The sequence below is a fragment of the Helianthus annuus genome, chromosome 2, assembly GCF_002127325.2.
Source record: "Helianthus annuus cultivar XRQ/B chromosome 2, HanXRQr2.0-SUNRISE, whole genome shotgun sequence".
Taxonomy (NCBI): domain Eukaryota; kingdom Viridiplantae; phylum Streptophyta; class Magnoliopsida; order Asterales; family Asteraceae; genus Helianthus; species Helianthus annuus.
In genome coordinates this window covers 44,816,479-44,841,783 of record NC_035434.2, presented here as the reverse complement: position 1 = coordinate 44,841,783, position 25,305 = coordinate 44,816,479, and the positions used below count along the sequence as shown (strand labels likewise).

The 25,305-nt window shown below is 38.1% G+C and overlaps 1 protein-coding gene across 4 annotated transcripts; it reads right to left on the bottom strand.

Moving 5' to 3' along the window:
* Positions 1-13,756: 13,756 nt before the first annotated feature.
* On the bottom strand, positions 13,757-22,158 carry LOC110914300. 4 transcript variants are annotated; one of them, XM_022159105.2, is made up of 10 exons: positions 21,312-22,158; positions 19,106-20,224; positions 17,173-18,222; positions 17,028-17,069; positions 16,858-16,934; positions 16,103-16,187; positions 15,923-16,006; positions 14,837-14,938; positions 14,653-14,751; positions 13,757-14,228 (listed from the first exon to the last, which is right to left on the bottom strand). In XM_022159105.2, the coding sequence occupies exons 1-10, from the start codon at positions 22,047-22,049 to the stop codon at positions 14,118-14,120; spliced, it is 3,507 nt and encodes a 1,168-aa protein (XP_022014797.1). In that variant the 5' UTR covers positions 22,050-22,158; the 3' UTR covers positions 13,757-14,117. The 4 variants fall into 4 exon arrangements, with proteins under 4 accessions (XP_022014797.1, XP_035842982.1, XP_022014799.1 ...); XM_035987089.1 differs by having other exon boundaries at positions 21,380-22,157; XM_022159107.2 differs by having other exon boundaries at positions 19,106-20,241; positions 21,312-22,147.
* Positions 22,159-25,305: the final 3,147 nt, after the last annotated feature.

Below are 25,305 nucleotides of genomic sequence, written 5' to 3'. Positions count from 1 at the left end.
TAGAGCTGTATCAATGATCAAACAATGAGCAAAAAAGTAAAGGTTGACACGTGATGTACGAGGAAAGCCCTTGATCAATCTAGATCGCCGGCATAAAACCTCGAGAGCTGACAATCGCAGCTGCCTTGTTCTTCTTATTGCTTCAAATATCAGGATACAGTGCAGGATGTGGTGCGGATCGACTATGTGTTACAATGTAATTTGAATACAAGTGTTTGAGTGTGGTGTTTGCGGTGAGCTAGAGAGTAAAAGTGTTCGAGAGTGTAAGTGTAAAATTGCGTGCCTTAAACTGATCCGCCCCCATCTATTTATAGTAAAGATAATGTAACAAACTATCCTAAACTTCCGGGATCCAGCGAATATTCCCACTCGAACGTTGAGGACCAAGTCTTTCGGGTTCAACGGCTTCTTTATAACAAATACGCATGAGTCTTGAGGAGAAGAAGTCCTGATGACCGTTAGTAACTTACAGCCATTAACCTGCACGTGTTTAATTCACTCAACCTTAGGATATCGCCCAGGATGTTAACAATATCCTCGTCCAGTATCCTGATCACAAATAAACAATTAAAAGCGGGATATCAGTCAGGATATGTATTCTCAGAAAATGACCCATAACAATTGTCCCCAAATATATCGGTTGGTATACCAATCCAACGGATATATTTCAAAAGTCTTATCCCATAACTCAAGGCATTTAAAACGAAGCGACGGTCGAGATCACATCGTAACTTCCAACGCACTTTTTGCTCAATGGAGATCCATAATGCCCCTATATCTTCTCTCTTCTTGTTTGAAAAGCAGATATCTTCAACAGAGCTTTCAGGTAATTCTTCATTTCTTATTTACTTTCTATCAATTTTCCTTGCCTTCTTCGTAATGGATGCCGAAACCTTCACCCAGCAGAATCTCCTCAAAAATCCCGAAAAGGAGGTCTGTGCCTTTGACAACGCAGACATTGCGGCTTTGAGAGCTTCCGGCGCTTTCCCTGATAACACGGTCTTTAGACCGTTCGATCGGTCAATTCGATCGGATGTTTCTTCCGCTGAATGGGTTTGCTTTCCAGCATATCCTTTTTCGCTAGGTCTTCGATACCCTCTTCCTGAATTCATGATGCAATTCTTTCGAACCACCGGCATCTCTTTTGCTCAAACCATGCCCATGGTTTGGAGAGTATTAATTGTACTTAACCAAATCAAAAACCTTCATTGCCCCGACCTCTGCATCGAGGATTTGCCTATTGCTTATCGCCTCCGATCTCACGGCTCTAGCCGGTTCTTTGCTTTTCTCGACCTCTAGCAAACCCCTTATTCTTAAAGCCACCAAAAACGAAGACGGATGGCAACGCAAGTTTTTCTTTGTCAAACGAGACTCCATTGCTGAGGGTGCCAATCTTCCGGTGGAGTGGTTAACCACCGGTAGGGTTATAAATATTCTCATGGACCGTTTGGTTTTTATCTTCTACTAATATTCTTCTTTTTTATCCCTATGCAGTGAATTTCAAGGAAGTAGCTCCCCCTACCGCCGAATCAGAAGAAAGAGTCAACACTGTTTACCGATTACCTGCAATAGACAGGACCTTCACCACACACGTCCCGAGTTCCAGTCAATACTCGTCATCTGAAATGTCTGGTAAGGATTACTTTTAAAATAATTAGCTAACACAGTATAATAATAAAATGAAGAGTAATAATGATGTAAAACTTTTCCCTTTATGCAGCACCGGCCAAGATCCCTGAAGTCTTTGACCTCGACGAGTTGGACAGTTATTCTAATCAGGTTCAGGTCAAGAAGGAACCTAGTCCCAAGGCCACAGCCTCATCTAAACCCAGTAGCTCCAAAGCCATCATTATTCCCAAACCTTCACCGGCTACCAAGCCCCGGAGTTCAAGTTCCCGCAAAAGGAAGGAGCCTGATTCCCCTGTCATTTCTGACACCTTTCCTTATGAGAAGCACGGGTTCATTGAAGCTAGCGGGTTTATGACTTCCTTTCTTAACCAGGTTAGTATTCTCATATTATATCCTGCGGCTTACATCATTTACAAAGATTTATTAGTACCTGTCCTCTTACCTTCGCAGGGTCTTGAGCGTCTGGTTCACCTATATCAAGAATCCTGCAGGCTTAACAAGACGCTTGAATCCAAGCTAAAGGAAGCAGAAATCACAATCTCTGATCAAGGCATGATTGCAGCCGCCAAATCCTGTCATTACGAGGAGAAATTCAAAGCTATGACTCAAGAACACCAGACTGCTCTCAACAGAGCTACTCTTCAAGCCCAGGCCGATCTTGAAGCTGTCCATATGCAACATGAACAGGATGTGGTCAGCTACCGGGAAAGCCTTAAGAGTTCCGTCGTCATTTCTCTTCTCCAAGCCAGGTTGAAGATGGCCCATGAAGCCAAAGCATTAGGTTTTGAATGCCCTTCTTGGAACGTCGGTGCTTGGGAGACCAAGCTAAAGAACCTTGGCGACACTTCTTCTAAACCAGCTATCGCTGAATCTTCCAAAGCAGTTGAAAAAGCAACCCATACTGAGAAGGATGCTGAGGAGGATCCCAAGATGGATGCTGCTGAAATCATTATGGACGAAGAAGATTCTGCCCCCTAAAGTTTATTTCCTTTAAATTGTTTGAACTATTTTATGAACAATTTTCATTTTTGTATCGAAACAATTTGATAGCCGAAGGTGGATGGGTCCTGGGTTTCAGGATGAAACCTTCGGTTATCAACTAGTATTGATTGTTTCAAGAATAATTTCATCTTTCATTTTTCTTGCTATTATCTTCCGTCTCTCTTAGTATAAATCTTAGCTTTGCAAAAATTTTGTATTGTTATCTTATGGAAATATCCTGATCAATATGCTTAGCAATATATTATAAAAATTGTTATTAGATAATTCCTTCAACTTTGTAGAAAGCTTTTTAAAGAGTGAAAAACAATCCACTTTCCAAAACCTGTTTTGATAATACCTGGGTGATCAAAGTTTCAAACTGGTATTAGTTTCAAATATTTTGAGAAGTATTTTGAAAATATATTTTGAGAATATATCCCGAGAATTGATCCTAATCAGGATGTTTAACCTTTTAACCAACCTAGTATTATCAAAAACTCAAACGACGTTTACAAAGGAAAGATCATACCAGGAATAGGATATAACCCTATTATCAAACCTCAATTCCTTTGCAACTTTTCCAATGAAGATGTCCCCTGTGTGAGATACTTAGTGCATTAGTTCCGAGCCTTACTCTTTGAGCTTTACATCATTGCTTTAGTGGGAATGTCCCCTGTGTACAATGTCTTCAAACACTTAAAAATCTTCTGGATATCAGTTCCCATTGTATAGATAATTTTTCATGTTACAGGGGTAAAACCCAAGAATGTACTGGAGATAAATTCCTTGTATCCTGGGGAAAATCCCAAATTTCCATGCGCTACAGGCGGGAGTGTATAAACTCCAAGACTTAGAAAGGTGAAAACCTTTAAACCTTAGAGAGTATGAAAATACCCTTTCGTGAGAGAGGGTGATCAATCCTCATATACCTTTAGGATTCAGGATATAGCCAACAGTAACGAAATTGTCAGCCACTTTTACATGGACTGGTCCCGCCACCTTGAACTATCCCTGAATAACTTGCGCTCCAGGCGGAGTGTTTAAACCCAATTCGGAAGAAAGGTGAATACCTTTAAACCTGTGAAGGGATCAGGATCCCTTGTACGTGAGAGAGGGGGCCAATCCTCTAATCTTCTGAAGTATCCCGAGTGAGCATCCTGGAGCTATATCCCGAAGCATATACTGCAAAACATCCTTACACTAAGGTGGGTGTTAGCTTGGCTAACACCCCTCCAATGCTTAAGTTAGTATTGGGTTTCAAAGAATAAATTAAACCAAACATATTTAAAATAGATAGAATTCATACCATCCTGAGTTAGAAATTAAATTCTAAACTCACTTGAAATAAAGCTTAAGGTGTATAGCATTCCAAGATCTTGGTAGCATATCCCCTTTCATATTCTTGAGTCTATATGCTCCTTTCCCTGCTTCTGATTCAACTTCATATGGTCCTTCCCATTTTGGAGCTAGCTTGCCATCGGCAGGATTAGTGGTATTCTGAAAAGCCTTTCTTAACACCCAATCTCCAACCTTAAATCTTCTGGTCCTGATATTCTTGTTATATGCTCTGGATATTCTTTGTTGATATGCTGCCATCCTTAGCCTTGCTGCATCTCTCTTTTCATCTATAGTATCCAAATCTTGACTCAAGGCTTCAGGATTCTGTTTAGGATCACTTAGGGTAGATCTTGCAGTAGGTATTGTCATTTCCGTTGGAATCATTGCTTCTGCTCCAAATACCAAGGAAAATGGGGTTTGGCCTATTGCGTTCTTTACCGTTGTCCTATCAGCCCACAAAACAAAGGGTAATTCTTCTGCCCATCTTCCTTTTTTGGTTCCAAGCCTCTTCTTTAAGTTATTGACAATTATCTTGTTTGAGGATTCTGCTTGTCCATTCGCTTGAGGATGTACTGGAGTAGATGTTATCATTTTGATTCCCCAACTCTTGCAAAAGTCAGTAGTCCTTTTGCTTATAAATTGAGAACCATTGTCACAGATTATCTCGGCTGGTACTCCAAATCTGGTCAGGATATTTCTCTTTATGAAGGATACTACTTCTTGATCCCTAACTTGAACAAATGCCTCGGCTTCAACCCATTTGGAGAAATAATCTGTCATTGCCAACATAAAAACCTTCCCTCCTGGAGCCTTTGGAAGCTTTCCCACTATATCCATACCCCACTTCATAAATGGCCAAGGGGAAATAATAGGATATAATGGTTCAGCAGGCTGATGCAATATGTTACTATGTCTTTGACATGCGTCACATCTTCGAGCATATTTTGCGGCATCTTTTCTCATTGTTGGCCAATAATATCTTGTCCCTAACACTTTTGAGAATAACGACCTGCCCCCCAGTATGGTTACCACAATCCCCTTCATGTATATCCTGAAGTACTTCTTTGGCTTCAGGATCCTCCAAGCACCTCAAATACGGTCCTGCAAGAGATTTCTTGTATAAAACATTATTTATAATAGTGAATCGTGATACCTTCATCCTAAATGCCTTAGGATTTTCATTTCCGGCGATGTGTCCTTCATTGAGATATCTCACAATTGGAGCCGTCCAAGATTTAGGATCCTCTTCAGGATACTCTGCTCCAGGATCCTGAATAGCCGCAACTTCTTTACCCCGAGGATTCGTTGCAGGATACAAGACATGTATTATTGGTATTTGGGTTCCTTCTGGTATCCTGATCGATGATCCCAGATTTGCTAAGGCATCTGCTTCGGCGTTATCCTCTCTTGGTACCTGTTCAAGTGTAAAAACATCGAAATACTCTGCTAACTTTTTGAGAATATCGAGGTATTCGATTAATTTCTCACCCTTAACTGCATAGGATCCATAAAAATGGTTAGTAATTAACAAGGAGTCAACATATACTCGCAAATTCTTGATACTCATACTCTTAGCCAATTCTAATCCTGCAATTAAAGCTTCATATTCTGCCTCATTATTAGTAGCAGGAAATTCACACCTACCTGGGGTAATATGTCCCCCTGTGGCGATTTTAGTAGTATACCTAAACCTACACCTCTTATATTGGATGCACCATCAGTATATAATGTCCAGGATCCTGAAGATTCTCCTAACTGTTGAACTTCTAGGTCTACCTCATCCTGAATATCACTACTGAAATCAGCCACAAAGTCAGCTAAAGCCTGAGACTTTATGGCATTTCTAGGTTCATATACTAAATCATAAGCACTCAACTTTACTGACCACTTGGCCATCCTGCCTGACATCTCTGGTTTCCTAAGCACATTTTTGACAGGATAATTCGTTTTAACATGGATCCTATGTGTTTCAAAATAATGTCTAAGCTTTGCCGATGCCATGACTAGAGCTAATATCAATTTTTCTAAATGAGAATACCTAGTTTCAGCATCTAACAAACTTTTACTAACATAATATACAGGATATTGCTGACCTTCATGGTCTTTTATAAGAACGGCACTTACAGCATTCCCTGATACAGCAAGGTATAGGGATAGTGGTTCACCATTTTCAGGCTTCATCAATAGAGGTGCAGTTGAGAGATATCACTTCAAATCCTGCAAGGCTGCTTCATGCTTTGCTCCCCATTCAAATTTCTTATTCTTCTTGAGGATATCATAGAATTCCTTGCATTTTTCCGAGGATCTAGAAATAAATCTATTCAAAGCTGCTACTCAGCCTGTTAACCGTTGTACGTCCTTCATATTCGAGGGTGACTTTATATCCAGGATAGCTTTAATCTGCTCCGGGCTTGCCTCTATCCCCCTTTTTGTCACCATATATCCTAGAAACTTTCCTGCCCCTACTCCGAAATGGCACTTAGCTGGATTCAGCTTCATGTTATACTGATCCAGGATATCAAATGCTCCCTTGATATCCTGGAGGTGATCCTCAGCCTTTTTAGATTTCACCACCATATCATCGATATATACCTCCATGGTGTCCCCCAGCTTATCTTTGAACATCATGTTTACTAATCTCTGGTATGTTGCACCTGCATTTTTCAAACCGAAAGGCATAGCAGTATAGCAATATATAACTGTTGGTGTCATGAAAGCAGTATCCTCCTGATCCAAGGCTCCATTTGAATCTGCTGAAATCCTGAGGATGCGTCCATGAACGTTAACATTTCATGTCCAGCAGTAGCATCCACCATTGCATCGATATGAGGGAGAGGAAATGGGTCTTTAGGACAAGCCTTGTTCAAGTCCGTGTAGTCTACACAGACTCTCCATTTCCCGTTTTTCTTCTGTACCACAACTACGTTTGCTAGCCATCTTGGAAACTTGACTTCTCTGATCATCCTGGACTTCAACAATCTTTCAACTTCCTCTTGGATAATCTTATTCCGCTCAGGAGCAAATTTTCTTCTTTTTTGCTGAACAGGCTTGAATGATTTGTCAATTCCAAGCTTGTGAGTGATAATGTCTTTGGATATGCCTGTCATATCCTCATGCTTCCATGCAAATGTTGACATCCTGCATTTCAAAAAGTTAGTTAACTGCTCTTCAATATCCTGAGGGATATTGGTTCCTACGAGCACCGAGATATCAGGATTATCCTGATCCAGGATAATTTTCTTCACATCCTGCTCCGAATCCTCCACGATATCCGGGGCCCGCATCTTTAATTGCTATGCTGCACTAGGCTTAGTTGAGGATTTCATCGAGGATGAGTAGCATTCTTTCGCTTCCTGTTGATCACTTTCAACCTTGACAACTCCCCAATGGGTAGGGATCTTGATGCATTGGTGATATGTTGATGGCACAACCTTCATATCGTGAATCCATGGTCTTCCCAGTATGATGTTATAGCAGGATAAGGAGTCCATCACGCAGAAGCGTTGTATGGAGTTGACCCCTTCAACATATACTGGTAACTTTATCTCCCCTACGGTATTCCTAGCTTCTCCACTGAAACCAACGAGCACAGTGGACTTCGAAGTAATGTCCATCGGAGATACATTCATCCTCTTCAATGTTTCCAGCTGAATTATATTGACAGAACTACCGTTGTCTACCAGTATCCTGCGTACAAAATGGTTAGCCACATATAATGTTATTACCAAAGCATCATGGTGAGGATCCTGAACAGTATCCATGTCATCACTATCGAAAGTGATCACTTTATCAGTTGTGAGGGTAGTCATCCTGACTGGTCTGTTTCCCCTCTCACTCTTAGCTTCCTTTGCATGTCTCTTGGCCGCCGAATACGAAGTTCCACAAATATCGGATCCTCCTGAAATAAAGTTAATTATCTTGGCATCTGCTGGGGGTGATGCTGCTCGTTCAGGATCCTTCTCGGGATCCTGCCCTTTATTCTTCTTTTTTCCCAGCAAGTCCTTCAGATACCCCTTGCTTAATAGGTAACTTATCTCTTTCCTTAGAGCAATGCAATCCTCGGTCATATGTCCGAAGTCTTCGTGGAAGGCACACCATTTGGATTTATCCTTCCAATCAGCTTTCTGCTGGTTCTTTCGAGGCCACCTAGCTTTGTCCCCTAAACCCTGCATAGCATACATTAACTCAGGTATATTAATAGAAAAGCAGTATTCAGATAAGTCAGGATATTCTTCAGGATCCTCGTCTTCAACAGCATTCACTTTCTTGTTATCATTTCTGCCATATGGCTTGGAGCGATATGGCTTATATGAGGTTTCTGATTTCCTGTTAGTTGATTCATTGGTTGAGGTAGAATTCATCCTCTCCTGCATCTTCTTGTCATCTTCCAAACGGATATATCTCAAAGCCCTATTACGAGCTTCGTCGAGATTCCTGCAGGGATTCATTACAAGATCCTGATAAAACTGAGAATCCTTTTGTAACCCCATCTTAAAAGCTTGCACAGCTGTTGCAACATCAAGATGTGGGATATCCAAGGATTCTCGACTGAATTTGTTCACATAATCCCTCAAGGATTCCTGAGGCCCTTGAGTTATCCTGTAAAGATCACTGGTTAGTTTCTCAAAACTCCGACTACAAGAAAATTGACTGTTAAATAAATTAACCAAATGAGCAAACGAAGTAATTGAGTAAGGAGGAACGTTTAACAGCCATTTTAAGGCTGATCCTGTCAGAGTAGAACCAAATCCCTTGCATAAGCATGCTTCCTTGAGCTCCGGAGGGATAGGGTTAATCTCCATTCTTTCCCTATACTGGGCAATACGCTCTTCAGGATCCGTAGTCCCATCATACAGCTTCATGTTGGGAGTTTGAAATCTTTTTGGGATTTCAGCATCACATATAGGATATGCAAAGCGGGATATCCTGTGGCTGTCTTGGGATACTTTCGGAATTGGCAGGACCACTCCAGGTACACTGGATATCATGTCCTTCAATTTCTGGAGCTCCCTGGTAAATGTTGACGTCATACCTGCATCCTGCAAAGAGCCATTGTTGTTAGTAGCAAGAGTATTATTATTTGACACATTACCGTTCTGAGGATTTTGGCCATATCCAGAAGCATATCCTGAACTTCTCACAGTCGATATCCTGACCGAAGAGGGTATCTCAGGGGTATGATTCTGAGAATGGCTTGAGACGATATTCCCCCTATTATCCTCAGTGTAAACTGCGGAACTGAAGTTCAAAGCCCTGGGCTGTATAGGAGTGACAGTTTCCGCAACAGGTCTGCTCGAGCTAGCTTTTAAGAGTTGTATTTCTCTTAACAGCATTTGATTAGTCTCCTGTTGCTGCCACATTTGTTCCTGCACACTTCCAAATAAAGTCAAAATTTCATCGTTAGAGGCTAAAACGGGAGCAGATCCCTGGACAGTCCGAGTAGGGATAACATCTTGAGATTGTGAAGAAAACGGCATCCTTGGAGGAGGTGGTGGAAGCACCGAACCAGTAGTAGCAGAGGTCGTAGCAGACATAGTGGAAGAGCTCATGTTTGATCTGGAGGCCATTGTAAACAATGTGGCAAAAAATTTTGAAAATAGAAAACCGATTAATGATTTTACAAAGATTTTTAGTAAAAGTAGCACCACTTGCCCCACGGTGGGCGCCAAATTGTTTTGGTCAAAAAATACCTAAGCAATTAAGTGATCAAATTAGTTAGGTGAGGTAGTGTGCTAAAATTATATGTGAAAAATGTATTGGCCAAATTGGATATGAAAACAGTTTCAGGATACAGCCCGGGATATAGAGCTGTATCAATGATCAAACAATGAGCAAAAAAGTAAAGGTTGACACGTGATGTACGAGGAAAGCCCTTGATCAATCTAGATCGCCGGCATAAAACCTCGGGAGCTGACAATCGCAGCTGCCTTGTTCTTCTTATTGTTTCAAATATCAGGATACAGTGCAGGATGTGGTGCGGATCGACTATGTGTTACAATGTAATTTGAATACAAGTGTTTGAGTGTGGTGTTTGCGGTGAGCTAGAGAGTAAAAGTGTTCGAGAGTGTAAGTGTAAAATTGCGTGCCTTAAACTGATCCGCCCCCATCTATTTATAGTAAAGATAATGTAACAAACTATCCTAAACTTCCGGGATCCAGCGAATATTCCCACTCGAACGTTGAGGACCAAGTCTTTCGGGTTCAACGGCTTCTTTATAACAGATACGCCCGAGTCTTGAGGAGAAGAAGTCCTGATGACCGTTAGTAACTTACAGCCATTAACCTGCACGTGTTTAATTCACTCAACCTTAGGATATCGCCCAGGATGTTAACAATATCCTCGTCCAGTATCCTGATCACAAATAAACAATTAAAAGCGGGATATCAGTCAGGATATGTATACTCAGAAAATGACCCATAACAGAATCCATCACAAAGTTTTACATACTGTAGACTATGTAATAAGAAAATGTAGAAACAAGAAATCTTCAAATTGTAACTTGTATTTCCAAATCATAACAACACGAAGTTGCAGATTTTACAAATAACCAAAAAGCTTAACAAATACAAAACAGATGCCATATATATAGGCTGACAATGATAATCCGGAACAACATAAGTTCCGTATTACCTTCCTATACTACGGACAACATCAGGGTTCAAAGGAACAAACCTCTGACCCTTTACAATACTACGGACAAAGAACAAACTCGGAATCCACAAACTGTGAGTTATACAAGTACTACGAAAAAACTTATACTTCGGACTAAACCAACACTTACTGAATTATACAAACATCAAATAACATAAGTTACAATAAAGACCCTCCAATCTTAGAGTTGGCAGAACCAGCACTTCATCACTTTATTGCATTCATGAAGCTAGGGATGATCAGTATCATAGGTTGTACACATATCATTTGGAGGATGTGTCCGGTAAGTTTGTGAGGCCAATTTATGAGTGGTGATCACAAATACCAAACGATCATGCTCGAAGCGGTGGGGTGGCATGACTTGTGGTTTGGCATGTGTACTATGGTCCTGTTGGTTCGAATAAGGACATCAATGCTCTCTATCAATCTCAGTTGTTCAATAACGAAATGCATGGAACCAACCCTAGGTGTCCATTTCAGGTTAACGACCGTCAACACAGATGTGGCTACTATCTTACAAATGGGATTTATCCGTCTTGGTCTGTTTTTGTATAATCTTTTCCATACCCCATTGAACCGAAAGAAAAACAAGTTCAAGAAAGTGCAAGAGTCGGCAAGAAAAGATGCCAAACTTGGGTTTGGTGTTTTAAAAGGTAGTTGGGGTTTACTAAATTGATCGAAACGGGTAATGAAACACGAGAAAATACAGAATTATATGTACACATGTCTCGTATTGCACAATATGATTATAAGTCATGACGGGAATGCAAAATCATCCAATTACATGTTGGACTCTCCGAATATAGTTGTGGACCACGATGTAATTATGAGTTGCGGAATGGCGATACACTTTAGACTTTGATATGATCTTGTCGAACACGTCACTACCCTACTAGACTAGAACAACAATGTTTCAGAAGACGATTAGATTGACATAGGAGTAGCGACTAGGCCTATAAATGAACCTAAAGAACACGAACACGGGCATGTTCGTGTTTGTTCATTTAACTTCAACCGAACATGAACATGAACATATAATCTAACACATTTTTTTTTGTTCATGTTCATTATTAAGAAAATGAGCATGTTCGTGTTCGTTTATGTATGTTCATTTAAAACCTAAACGAATAGTTCACGAACGTAAACAATAAACAAACAAACTTAAATGAACACATTTTAACAAACAATAAACAACACAAAAACATAATTAAACAAACATAAATAAACACACATGAATATAATCGACTAAACATAAACAAACATAAAGTAATTTTTATATAAATTAGTGATTAATTGCGATAAATTCCATTGGAAAACCCTTTTTTTATTATTAGAAAGCTCAATTATCAATTAGTTATATTTATATAAGTAGTTAAAAAGTTTTTTTTTATATTTAATATTTATATAAGAATAAGTACTTATGAATTTAAATAGAAACGGGCATAAATGAACAAAAATAAACGAACTTACATAATCCAATGTAAATACACGAACATAAATGAATGAACAAAACGTGTGTTCATGTTTGTTCGTTTAATATTAAATGAACAAAAAATGGTGTTCATGTTCGTTCATCGAATAAATGAATATAAACGAACTTCCCGCCGAACAAGTTCACGAACAATTCATGAACGTTCGTTTCGTTTAAAGGCCTAGTAGTGACGGTACAACTTCAATTGCCGCTCAATCTTTTGTTTATCCTTATTTAATTAAATCTAGTTTGGCTTGGGCTATTTTAATCAACCGGGCCTTTTAATCAATTGGGCTTTTAAGTTAGTTATAAAGATTAAGTAATAATTAATATTTGGATTTTAAGCTACTTAGATTACTTATAAAGATTATGTAATAGTTAATATTGGGAGTTTAAGCTATTTACAGAATTAGAATATGACAATTGATTCGTTGGGCAATGTGAGTTTTTTTTAGTTTGATATAGTTGTGGCTTTTTTATATTAATTTTAAGTATCCTATTTTTTTCCTTAGGAATCCTCATATTCGCTTAAGAGTATCCTAGGCATAAAAAGACTTGCACTTCGGAGACAAACTTGAGCCGTAGCACGAGCGGCACCTCGGCACGGTCTGTCTCCCACTGAGTGGATCACCATGGCAAATTCACCGATTGATTAGCGACAAACGTTTCATCAACAAACCACGGACGACCCTTTCACTAATAAGTTCAAACTAAATCCAATACAGAAATATAAAAGATTTTTTACAGTATCTTTTTATATCACTATCTATGTTGTCAAAGACGCAAGGCGCAGGCGAGGCGCATCAGCCTCGCCCGGAGCCTAGGCCCAAGGCGCAAAAAAAAACGTGGATTTTTTTAAGAAAAGCGCATATAGAGAAAAAAAGTATAAGAAATATGTTATGATTTGAAAATAAATAAGATTCCACATAAAATAAAATAAAAAACTATTATATGTCATTTAAAATCATATAGCTAATAGTTATTAGCTATAAAGCGAGGCCTAAGATAAGCAAGGCGCATAAATAGGAAAAATACAAAATATATATATAATAGACGTAAAAAAATTAATAATATAAGTTTTAATAATAAACACCTCGTAATCTAACCATAAACAAATTTAAAGATTTAAAGATTACTTAACTTTTTATACTTTTTTAGGTAAGATGTAAGATGGATTCTGCACTTCTAGAGTTATTGGTTCACTTTTAGGGTTAAACTCTACATTGTCAATATCTCTTATCAGTCAAGTTCATGTTGTTTCACTGTTTATAAACAGTGCTAAAGAACGTTTCATCTCATTTAAACACAAAAGCAAGCATCTTTCTTTTAACCTCATCTCTTTTCTACCCTTCTTCTCTCTTCACGTATCTAAAACAATTCCGGCGAGTTCAGGCTTACTTTTTGCCGGAATTTGGCTGGAAGGTAGCCTGAAACCCTTTTTGGCCAAAATTTTGCCAGAAGAGCGCCTGGAGTCGCATGCGCCTAACCCCAAGCGCGCGCCTGAATGCCGTTTTTTTGAAAAAGATGCAGATCTGCGCCTAAGACTCCACCAGGCGGTTTCGTCGCGCCTCGTTGCGCCTGTGCGCCTAGTTCGCTTTTGACAACATAGATCACCATAAAAACATTTCTTTAATACATTTCATAATTTATTCATCATGAAGGCATAAAAAGCTAGTGCGCTTCTGTAACAAAATAAAAGAATCCATATATTCAATTTACAATGGTGTTACAGATTGTATAACCCAATTCAAATGAGGTGTGATGATTTGGGTATTCAGTATTGTTTTTTTTTTTTTTGTTATTTTCTATTGATAATACCATTCTAACCAATGAAGGCCCAACCATCTATACAACAAATCACAAGTCAAACTAGGGGTAAATTGGTAATTTTCCTTCTTCAAACATCTTAGCCTCTTGGAGTGAATCTGTGGGCATAACAACAAATCCGAACAAGTCAAACTAGGGGTAAATTGGTAATTTTCCTTCTTCGAACGTCTTAGCCTCTTGGGGTGAATCTGTGGCATAACCTATTTGCCATAATTCTCTTCATCTATATGCTGCTCTAAGTTTGTGCAAAAACTGCAAAGTTTCACTATAAGAAGGATCGGTTCGGCTAATCGGCTTGCATGAATTTATATGATCTGTTGACTCCAAAACCTACAAAAAAATTAAAAAGAACTACAAATTCAGAGCGCATGACTTTTGTTTTGGTGTACACGTGTGAGACTTCTCACGAGGTCACCTTGGTTTATAAAGCACACTAGATGCGTGAGGGGATCATGTACTTCAGGGTCAAAATTGGTCAAAGCTGGTCATCATAATGGTTTGTAGAAGACTAATATGTAAAAGATAAGGAAATTATGGAAGGTTTGCTTGATAAAAAGTTTGGTATGTAAGATAGATGAAAGAGAAGCAACAAACGTATTGGAACCTAAACGCTTTTCAACATCTCGAACGTTTCCTACCCTAACACACTAAACTATACGTGTTGATGGTATTTGAGGCTGGGCATGCCCTATGAACCCATAATCTACCCTCTTTTACATGTTAACTATTGATTTTTTCGGAATTGAAAACTTACAACAAGTTCGCCAAATCCAGGATATGCAGATTCAATCGGAACTATTTCCAATCGAAAAGCCCATCCACCATAGCCTTCAACTATTGGAGTTACTTTAGTCTGCAAACATTTATCCGTTAGTTAGAACATGTATCGTTGCCTGAATGCATATGCAGCTTGAAAGACTAAGAAGTGATGAACATACCTCACAAAAACTAAGAACATCAAGAGATCCTTTTTTATGAAGATCACGAATGAAGTCGTTAAGCTCCACTAATCTTGTAGACCCACTTCTCAACTCTCCTATCTAACAAATAAAAGAAAATACTATAGGTAAATTAAACAAAATTAATTTTATGATCATTGTAAAAGCAGGACAAAATGCATTTTTTCCCTATATACTTGAATTCTTTTGTAGATAATTGTTGTGTCATATCTATTACGTATATTATACTACTAGTGTAATTCCCCCACACGTCGTGGTGGAAGTATGGACGTTATCGATTCGAATCATTATGGTATTGGTACAATGCCGACACTCGTTATGACAACCAAAAGACAAAACCAATAAATAAAGTCGTTATATGTCAAAGAGGTTATTGATTATAAAAAATTCCATCAAGCTGTAGATTAAAATACGCACATTGCAACGACATATTCGATATTGTATACAACATCGTATCTTAAAAGTTATAAGATGAAAAAAAATATACAATGAAACCTACATAAACATATGTACACAACAACATACTCGAAAATTTATATAACATCGTATCTTAGAAGTTTTTTGAAAAAAAAAATACTATTAATTACTTAAAAGCTACGTTAAAAAAGGTAATAAAATTTGATTGGATCGCAAAAGTTAATTAACCAAAAGCTTCATTTGAGAAAATAAAAACTAATACAATATTATTGAATAATAATAGAAATGTTATATGTGACAAGTTGCTGAAAATTATTGAATAATAATAGAAATGTTATATGTTACATAAATGATTAACTACTTAAAAGTTGCTGAAAAAAAAATAATAAAAAATTTAATCGAATTGTCTACTGTTCACACAAGTTCCTAAAGGTGTATATAGTAACAATTTGGTAATAATAGAAACTTTTAGTAAAACGATTTAACAGGTTTTATCATTAACTATACACATCGAGGGACTTTAAATCTATTATCTTATTCAACACTCTAGAGATAAAATATATTAGCATAACCCACAAAGCGACCTGTTCAAATGTAAATGGGTCTAACTTGAATAATATTTAAAAGGAAAAAAATAAAAATGCTAACCGATGGTGCAGGGCGAAATACATAACCCATTCGCCAAGGCATATCTGCAAGTTTACTACCAAAATGTGGGCAACTGTAGAACACCTAAAACCAGAGATATAAACTATTTAGTAAGCATATATTTGAAGTGATAACTAATATATGCAAATCATCAACAAACTTTTGTTCACTGAAACATACCACACCAACAGTGTTTTTGACAAGATTGCCTCTGTTTTCTGCACTTGCCTGATGTAGCATCTGCTTTACAACCAATCCGCCCATACTGCAATATGTAACTAGTTCCAGATTAAAAACAGGCTAAAATGAGAGAACTTAGATTTTAGAGTAAATGCCATTTTCGTCCCCCGAGGTTTGGCCAGTTTTGCGACTTCCGTTCAAAAGTTTTTTTCCGCGTCTAGATCCAAAAGGTTTGTCTGGCTCGTTATCTATTTTTCTCCGTTAAGTCAGGGGTATGTTTTTCGTTTTTGTTAACTTAAAGGGCAATTCGGTCTTTTTCACTTTATGTACAAGCAATTAGCATAATGTACAAGTATTTAAAATACCGATGGAGTTAACGAAAATACCCTGACTTAACGGAAAAAAAGGATAGAGTTAACTAGCTGGATGAAAATGGCAAGATTATAAACCTTTTGGATCCAGATGCGAAAAAACAAACCTTTGCACGAAAGTCGCAAAACTGGTGAAACCTTAGGGATGAAAATGGCATTTTACTCGGTAAAATATGATACTTTTTTACAGGAAGGGTAAAATATGATATTAATCATATTATGCAAGTTTTTAGGGTATATATGAAATTATTCCATTAATTAATTACCTACACTATTTAAAACCTAGTGCTTAAGGTACTCCAAAGAAAAGCTGCTAACATAAGACCTTATTTATAGTAACTAGACTTGATCCATGGTTTTTTTAAGTTACAGTTTTATACAAACCTGTGTGTTACAAATACGACTGGTCGATCACCAATTTGTGCCGCAATTAGCTTTTCCAACAGCATGGAGCTAACTTCCTGCAGATACCAAACGCAGGTTTATGACGTTAATCAGCACTTAATAAGTTAATAATATATGTCGATTAACAAAAGACTGATAAAACTATAAACCTGGAGAGGCAAGCTTGACCCAGACCATTGCGTAAGATTCGTCTACAGAAGAAAATAATCAGAAGTAGGTTATAACTTATAATCATGCTGGTACAAAACTAGAATGCAGTTTGAAGTTTGATCACAGAGTACTATGATCACAAACCTTGTACTTAAGACTAAACAAACGAGCATGCGGGAAGTCGGCTGAAAGCCACTCTCCAGGCCAAAAAGTTCCTTGTTTTCCAGCTTCTTCATCGATCTTTTCAACAAGCCCGGACTTAGATGAAGACTTGCACTCCGATAGCCGCCAAGTCTTAAACGGGCCACCACGTAGCCCATGAACAAATATAACATCAAGTGAAGGATCAGTTTGATTAAGGATGATGTCATCAGTAACATCAGTTTGATTTTCTGTTTCTGTAGATATATGCCTTACTTTTCGACAATCCCAGTGAGGCATATCAGGGTTTATTAAAAAAATCATCTCCGTATAACGAGCACACCGAGTGTTTTTATTTTTATCTCCGGAATCATCATCATCATCGCAAAAGATATTTAATAACGTTGCTCGAGCATAGCTTTGAGTTTTAAGATCATTATTTCCCGAAATCTTTCCATTTGCGCATTCTTCAAGCCAGTGACACCATGCTTCATCATCTCTAATCATCTTTTTGACTTTCGGATGAACCGAGAGCAAGGTCAACAACCGAGCCGCGTGTCTTCGAACATGAGCCACGGGTGGGACACGGACACTAGACGAGCCACGACCATGAGCATCTTGAATCGACGGCTCACCATGAACGGTTACAGCGTTCTCCTTCGGTTCCATGTCTCTTGACGCATCGTACGCTTCAATCGCTGCTAATTTCTCATAATCGTCTTTTAATAAAAACCGACGGAGTAAAGAAACCACACCGTAATTGATTATTTTGTTTTGGCAAACCGAGTCATCACTGCAAATCTCTGTCATTGCTTTGATCCCTTTTAGAGTTGCTAGTGCAGAATCTGCAGCGTTCACTTTAGGGACGTTGTCGTTTTTTCGATTTTTGTATGTTCCGATGAAGGGTTCTAGAGAGAGAAAATCTGTCAACGCAGATAAATCACCGTTAATAGACTCTGTCCCCGGCTGATTTAAAGCTAAATTAACCACGGCGTTAGCCAATTGGTTAACACTTTGACTTCCGGACACTACATTTGCCTGATCAATTTGAGTCTGCAAAAATTAGGAATCATCATCAATTACAAATATAAGCTGACAACGATATAGGGTTGTAATTTCAACATATTTACTTGCGAATATGTTGATTCGGGTAATAATCTATTTTTGACGGGTAAAGGGGTTGGAAGTTGCCAAAAGCGCGTTTTAATACAGATTATAGAACCTAATAAGTTTATTTAAAAGTTACATTATTATTGATAGAGTAAAGTACATCGATGGTCCCTGTGGTTAACCAAAATTTTGGATTTGGTTCCTAGCTTTTCAAAAGTACATGTATGGTCCGTGTGGTTTGCACTTTGCAACACATTTAATCCCCCCCCCCCCCCCAGCTAACAAATTTTAGGGTTTCAGCGATCCCAAGTTAGGGACTAAATGTGTTACCAAGTGCAAACCACAGAGACCATCCATGTACTTTTGGAAAAAGTTGGAGACTAAATGCGTTACAAAGTGCAAACAACAGAGACCATTCGTGTACGTTTGGAAAGCTAGGGGCCAAATCCAAAATGTTGGGCAACCACAGGGACCATCCGTGTACTTTACTCTTATTGATATTATGTAATTTTGGTAATGATAAAATGTTCACATAAAATTAAAAAAAATGGACAAAACCTAACTAAAAAAGGAATTGGTTAAATGGATCAAAATTTGCCCAAAGTTAATTTATAAGCATTTAGTCTCGTAAATCATTTTATTATAAAAATTCCATTGTTACTGAAACAAGATTTTTACCGTTTTCACCCAATGTTTGCAATAATTTCGAGCACAAAAAATTACGACCCATACAAAATGACCCGCTTTCGCCAAACCCTTCACCCGGCATGCCCGACCCCACCCATCTAATTTACCACCATTCTCTAAAACGAACAGAGCTACAAACCTTCACTTTGTCCCGAGGCTGAGCACTCCCTTTAAGAGACAACTTTCTTAATTTCAGAATGTCGGAAAGCATAACAGTTAACCAACCTTGAGAAATCGGTACGGAAGACGGCCCATAATCTTCACAAATTCTAGAAAGTATAGTTATAGCCGAAGATCTAATCGAATCCGATGAATTTTCCCTGAATACCCAAGGAAGTAAAATGCCAGACCACTTTTGTCCTTCCGAATAAGACAAACGCACGTCTCCCGAGCAAAGTAATTCCAAACCTTTAGCCAACGATTCTTGTACTGAATTGTGATCTATCGTCCGTTTAGCAGTTTCCCTCATTAAATCAAGACCCTTTTCCATAACTACTGTTCGAGCCTGTGGGCTCCGCTCAATAGATGATAAAAAGGCAGTCAAAGCAACACGAGTCAACGAGATATCGCTGGTTTTACTCGCTTGAGCAACGGTTTTAAGAAGGGTTGAACTCCAATCGGAAATATAATCGTTTATGGGGAGGTTTTGGTCTTCTAACAATAAACGGGCCACTAAACTTGCGTGATATTTTACTGATCTCTCGGGCGCTACTAAAGCCGACATGATTGCATGTCCATCGCGGTCAAGTTCTTGGATATGCGATCTATTTACATCGGATGCCATTGCCCAATTAGCTAAAGCCCATGTGGCGAAAGGAACCGCAACATGTTGAGAATGCAAATCATCCCACAAGCCAGGGATGACGACCGAAGAGTTATCGTTTAATTTGTTATATTTAAGCGTTTTTGAACTAGATTTATAAGATTTATCTAGCTCCATTGATGACCCATTACTTGTGGAAAGACCTACAACAGTTGTACCGCCAAGAACTTTAATTCCGATTCCTTTTAGTCCGGGCCCACCGTCGTCGTCATCTTGCTCGCCACCTGGCGGATCATCCATGTGCATGCCGCCTTCTTCGATAACTTGTAGTGCGGCTGCGATATCTCGCATAGCAGCTGCACTGGACAGCTCGGGCTTAAGCCGGATCATGTCGACATCATCAGAATTGGATGTAACGATATCCATTATTGCTGTAACGAGCATGCTTCTACCTTTTGAAGGATCGGAAAAATCGGCCGAATTGCGCCTTGGATGCTGCTTTCACAAAAATGCTACATCAATACAATAAAATATTATTTTGGATAAACTTATGTGCGTAAGAAAGTTTATAAAAAACTTGACTCATTCATGCATGTTGTTTCATGGCATATGTTTACAACAGATATTTTCTAGTTGAAATGTTGAATAGACAAACGAACTTAACAAAGAAGCAAAATGACATCATTTATAATCCATCAAAACACTCGCGGGTCAAACCGTCAAACTCTTGTCAGATGTCGGATGTCCTATTCTACAGGTTGAAGACATATAACAAAAACAAGATGAGGAAAAAGCTATGAAGTTACACAATAAGATGTACAAAGCACACAGAGGTAGTAATCTTGAGTTGATAGAAGTCATATTTACCACAAATTCGTCATTGAATACCAACAATTGCATTGTTTAACCCCTATAAATCTATCATAATAAAACTTCAAAGATTTCTACATACCACGAATGCCAAACTAACACACCACAAACCATAAAACAAATCACCATGTACAACTGTTCAATTCGAAGGCCTTGTGGGCCCTACATAAGCTTAACTTGAGAAGTAAGTTTGCTAAACTCTAATTAATCTCTATAAATATAATCCACGTACTTGTAATTTGATTATCACCTCAATAAGTATAACCTAGTTGCTACCCGTGGACGTAGATCATACTAGCCCGAACCACGTAAAATATTTGCGTTCATTTCTTGCTTTCGTGTATTCGTGTTCGTGTGTGCTTGATCCTAACAATAACTTCAACATTAACAAACCAAAAGCAAAAACAAGATAACACTCCAACATTTAAGAAAAAAAAGCCACATTCACACTAATACAACCTCAATAAAGTGTAACCTAGTTGCCACCCGTGAATTTAGGTCATATTAGACCGAACCACGCCTGTGTTTGTATATTGCTTTCGAGTGTTCGTGTCTGTGTGTGCTTTATCCTAACAATAACTAACTAACTAGGGCTCATTCAACCTTAACAAACCAAAGGCAAAAACAGGATAATACTCCAATAACTAAGAAATAAAGCCACATTTCTAACACATTAATACATAGTCACTCTTGTAACTAGTAATCAAAATACCTTTTTCGATTGATGCGGTTGAGCAAAAAATATAAACCTAAGAAGATTAGTAACAGCATTCGGCCTACCAAGGACGTTCTCACAAACATTCTGATCCGCAATCAAATACGCCAAAGCCCTAGCCGCCTCCGCCTGCGTCCCACAACTCCCTCCACCACCAATCGCCACCGCCTCCAACAACCAGTCCACCACCACACCACCACCAGCACCAACAATCGCCGCCCTACGACTCTCACTCGCCGCCACAATATCCGCCAACAACGCCGCAACCCTAACCTCAAACCCTAACCTAACCTCATGATTCGCCGATGATAATACCGAGTGCAGCGACTTCCACAGCACCGTCGCTGCAACACCGGTGTTCTTCATCGTGTTCACTACTCTGGTCAACGAATCCTTTGACCGGTCAATCAATTGCTCAATTTCATCAACAAATTGATAGTTATTCTTGTTCTGGTCGTTTATAACTTCGGTTTCGTTATAAATCAGTGCGTATGATGCTGCAACAACTGCTGCGGTTGAAATCAGGGTTGCTGAAACGGTAAACGGAGATGTTCGAGATAAACGTGAAATGGAATTAGGTCGGAGACGGTGGAGGACCGGAAGTGACGGTGGCGGAGGTGCGTCTGGTGAATTCTTTGGATTTGTGGAGTTGCGATCGGAGTGATTAGTGGAGAATAATCGGCGGTAACGGTGGCGGTTGACGGTGGTTCTATGGGTGAAGATACGACGGAGCATGGTGAGAGGAGAATATAATGGAGGATATGCGGTTGATTAGGAAATGCGATGCGGTGGTGGAGTCGCTTTTTAGTCACGGTATCTGTTTTTTTGGCTACTCGTTGAGTCGTTATGGTTTGTAAGTTTTAAAGCTTTTATGATCGAGTAAACTTCCGTTTTGCTTCATGTGGTTTTGTCATTTTAATGGTTTTGCCCCAAACTTTTAAAAATAGTCATTTTACTCTCTGATATTTTGGTTTTGTTGACAGTTTGCTTCTTGCGGGGAGCAAAATGGAAAAACAAACAATTTGGATAGAGTTAGAGGCGGGGAGCAAACTGGCAAAAAAAACCGAAACATCAGGGAGTAAAATGGCTATTTTTAAAGGTTTAAAGCAAAACTGTTAAAGTGACCAAATCACAGGGAGCAAAACAGAAGTTTTATGATTTAGACTAAACTCTCATAAAATGTCCTTCAGGTTTGGTTATTTTTTTCACTTTAGAGCATTCACAATAGGATGTATTTTGTTGTTTTTAGGATGATGTCGAGAAAAGAGATGGTGATGTGAGAGTGAGAGAAGGAAGAAAAGTTCTTCCACAAAAATGAGAAAAAACAAGTATGTGAGTGATGATTAAGGAGAGAGAGCGTGGTCCCATTTTTAGAGGAGAGAAAATTGTCGGGAGAGGGGCAAGTCGGGCAGGAGAGAGAAGATTGCCATCTCATCTCGTTTTTTTCACCCTATTGTGGATGCTTTTAGTTCAAAACTCAAAACATTTTGAATTTGTGTTCATGTGGTTTTAATTTTGTTGTCATTTTCAATTAAAATTAAAATCTGGTTATATTTTTCAGTTAACATACAGTTTTTTTGTCTTTTTCCTCCTTTTTAGTGAAGGGCAAAATAGTCAGATGTTTTATTAATTTGTTATAATAAAATGTTAAAAGACCACTTTGCCCTTCATTAGAAGGGAGAAAAAAGACAAAAAAAAAAAACTAAAAGTTAACTGAAAAATCTTACAAAAATTTGATTGGATGAAAATGGCAACAAAATTGAAACCACATGGACCAAAATTCAAAAAGTTTGAGTTTAGACTAAAGTGTCAAAAATGACCAAAACTTAGAGACCATTTTAACAGTTTACTCTATGATTTATCTTAACATTTGAGGATTCTATTAGCATTCCTATCGTAACCTCTATACATGGACACTTTATATAATATAGATAGAAAAGTAAAGAAAACAACAAAAAAATCACCACATTTGAATCTCTAAAATAGAGAAAAGGTACCCCCTCTATATTTAGAGGGTTGTGTTAAACTCTCTGTACTGTTAATGTGAGCGTGTAAGTTAGAGAAAATACTAATAAAATAAGTATTATGTGTAAGATAGAGGGTTGGATGTAAATGGTTTTATAAAAATTAAAAAAAATTAGAGAAAAATATACTTTTTGATTAATATATATATAGATGAAGATGGAGGCTAGAATGTGAATGCTCTAAAGCCCTTTTTCTAGACGTTTTTTTTTTTTTTTGAAGTCTTGGGTGGCACTTTAAAAAAAGGACGTTACTTTGGAAGAGGGGTGCTAAATGTGTCGTGTTTGCGGATTGTCGGGTTCAACTCGACCTGAACCTAAAAATTTAACACGAATCCGAACCGAACAAGAAAATCGTATCATACATATGAACCCGAACATGACCAATTCAACCCAATTTTTTATATTTTTTCTGAAACTGATATTTTAAAATTAAAATTTACTTAATAAACACAAATGTATATAATATATTTTAAAAAAATCATATTTAATTTATGACATAAAAATATTTTAAAATATGTAGGATCGTTTTCACGACCGAAACGAGTCGTTCAGAGGTGTTCTTCTCAATACGAGAGGCGGAAACTAACGTATCAAGTTCGAATCAGCTAGATATTCACTTTAAACTGTCTTTTGATTGCTTTGACAAAGTTTTACAGCGAGTAGACACTTCGGCAGCAGTTCGGTACTGATACCGGAAAGTTATAAATGACAAGGCACATCAGGTATTTATAGGAATGGTGATTTCGCACGAACATGCTCAAGCAGAATCAATTTCACACGAAATGACTATTTCGTGTGAAATACCCATTTGATTTCGTACGAAATGACATACATGTCATTTCGTGCGAAATACCCTCCAAACCTATATTTGACATTGTTCTCGTACTACATGCCCTGATCTATCTAATACAATACAAGACTCGATACAAAACGAAGTCGACAGACGTATGCACCAACAGACTCCCCCTCGGATGTTGACGAAGTCTTCAGTGTCGAGTCTTCAATCTTCAATCTTTATCAGTCTTCTCGAACTCCTCCGAAATATCTGACAATGTAAAGCATCCTCAATCTATGTCTTCTTTTCATCTCTAGGATCTCGACCTGGCTTTTACCTAACTCTAATTCTCTTGATCAGATCTCTTGATTTCTTAAGTTTATCAGCATCATCAGCAAACATGAACTTCAGTTCCAGAATCAGAACTTGGCTCTTATAGAATCAGGATCATAACCTGGCTTTCTTTTCAGGTATCAAAACCTGGCTAACCTGCACAATCTCTTCCTCACAATAAATTTCACAAATTTAAAATTTGACAAATTTATATATCACACATAAGTATCAATCAATCACTAAATGATTTTACAATTTTAATCTCAGATGAACCACTTGTAGAAATAGAATGATTTAACATTTAAAAGCTTCTGATGACCACTTATAGGCAAAACATTCAAATCTTTTTCTCATTTTAAACAAACTCCCCTTTACGAAATGTTCATTATTTTTAGCACTCGGAATTTTGAAAATCAGCTCTCCAACATCAGTTGTCGAAAATAAGATGAAATAAAATCTTTTTGGATTTCTGTATTTAAAATGAAAAACAGTAAAGAAATATTTACAGACGCTATTTTTGTGAGTTTGTGTAAGAGGATCATATCAGTTTCTGAGACAAATCACTAACATCATTAAGCTTTAAACATTTTAAGTTCTAAATGGTTCACTTAGATTGTCAGTATACTGATCCATTTAAATTTTCACACAAAGTTTAACTGTTCCGAGATACGAGATTAGTGTTTTAGGCATTTAAACTTATTCGCGTGTACCACCTCAGAATATACTCCCGTATCCAGACTTCTATATTCAGTCTTACAGGTGAATGTACACTAATGATATCTGTAAACGGGTAAATGCGAAACCGTGGGAGCTCAGGTTAGAACTTCCGTTCGTACAGAGAGATGACGGCTCGACTTTA

Coding starts and splice junctions, on each gene's coding strand:
- LOC110914300 (XM_022159105.2), bottom strand. CDS start 22,049: ATGCTCCGTCGTATCTTCACCCATAGAACCACCGTCAACCGCCACCGT. Junction 20,225..21,311: donor AACCGCATCAATCGAAAAAG/GTATTTTGATTA, acceptor TTGTGAAAGCAG/CATCCAAGGCGCAATTCGGC. Junction 14,229..14,652: donor CTGGATTTGGCGAACTTGTT/GTAAGTTTTCAA, acceptor ATTTTTTTGTAG/GTTTTGGAGTCAACAGATCA.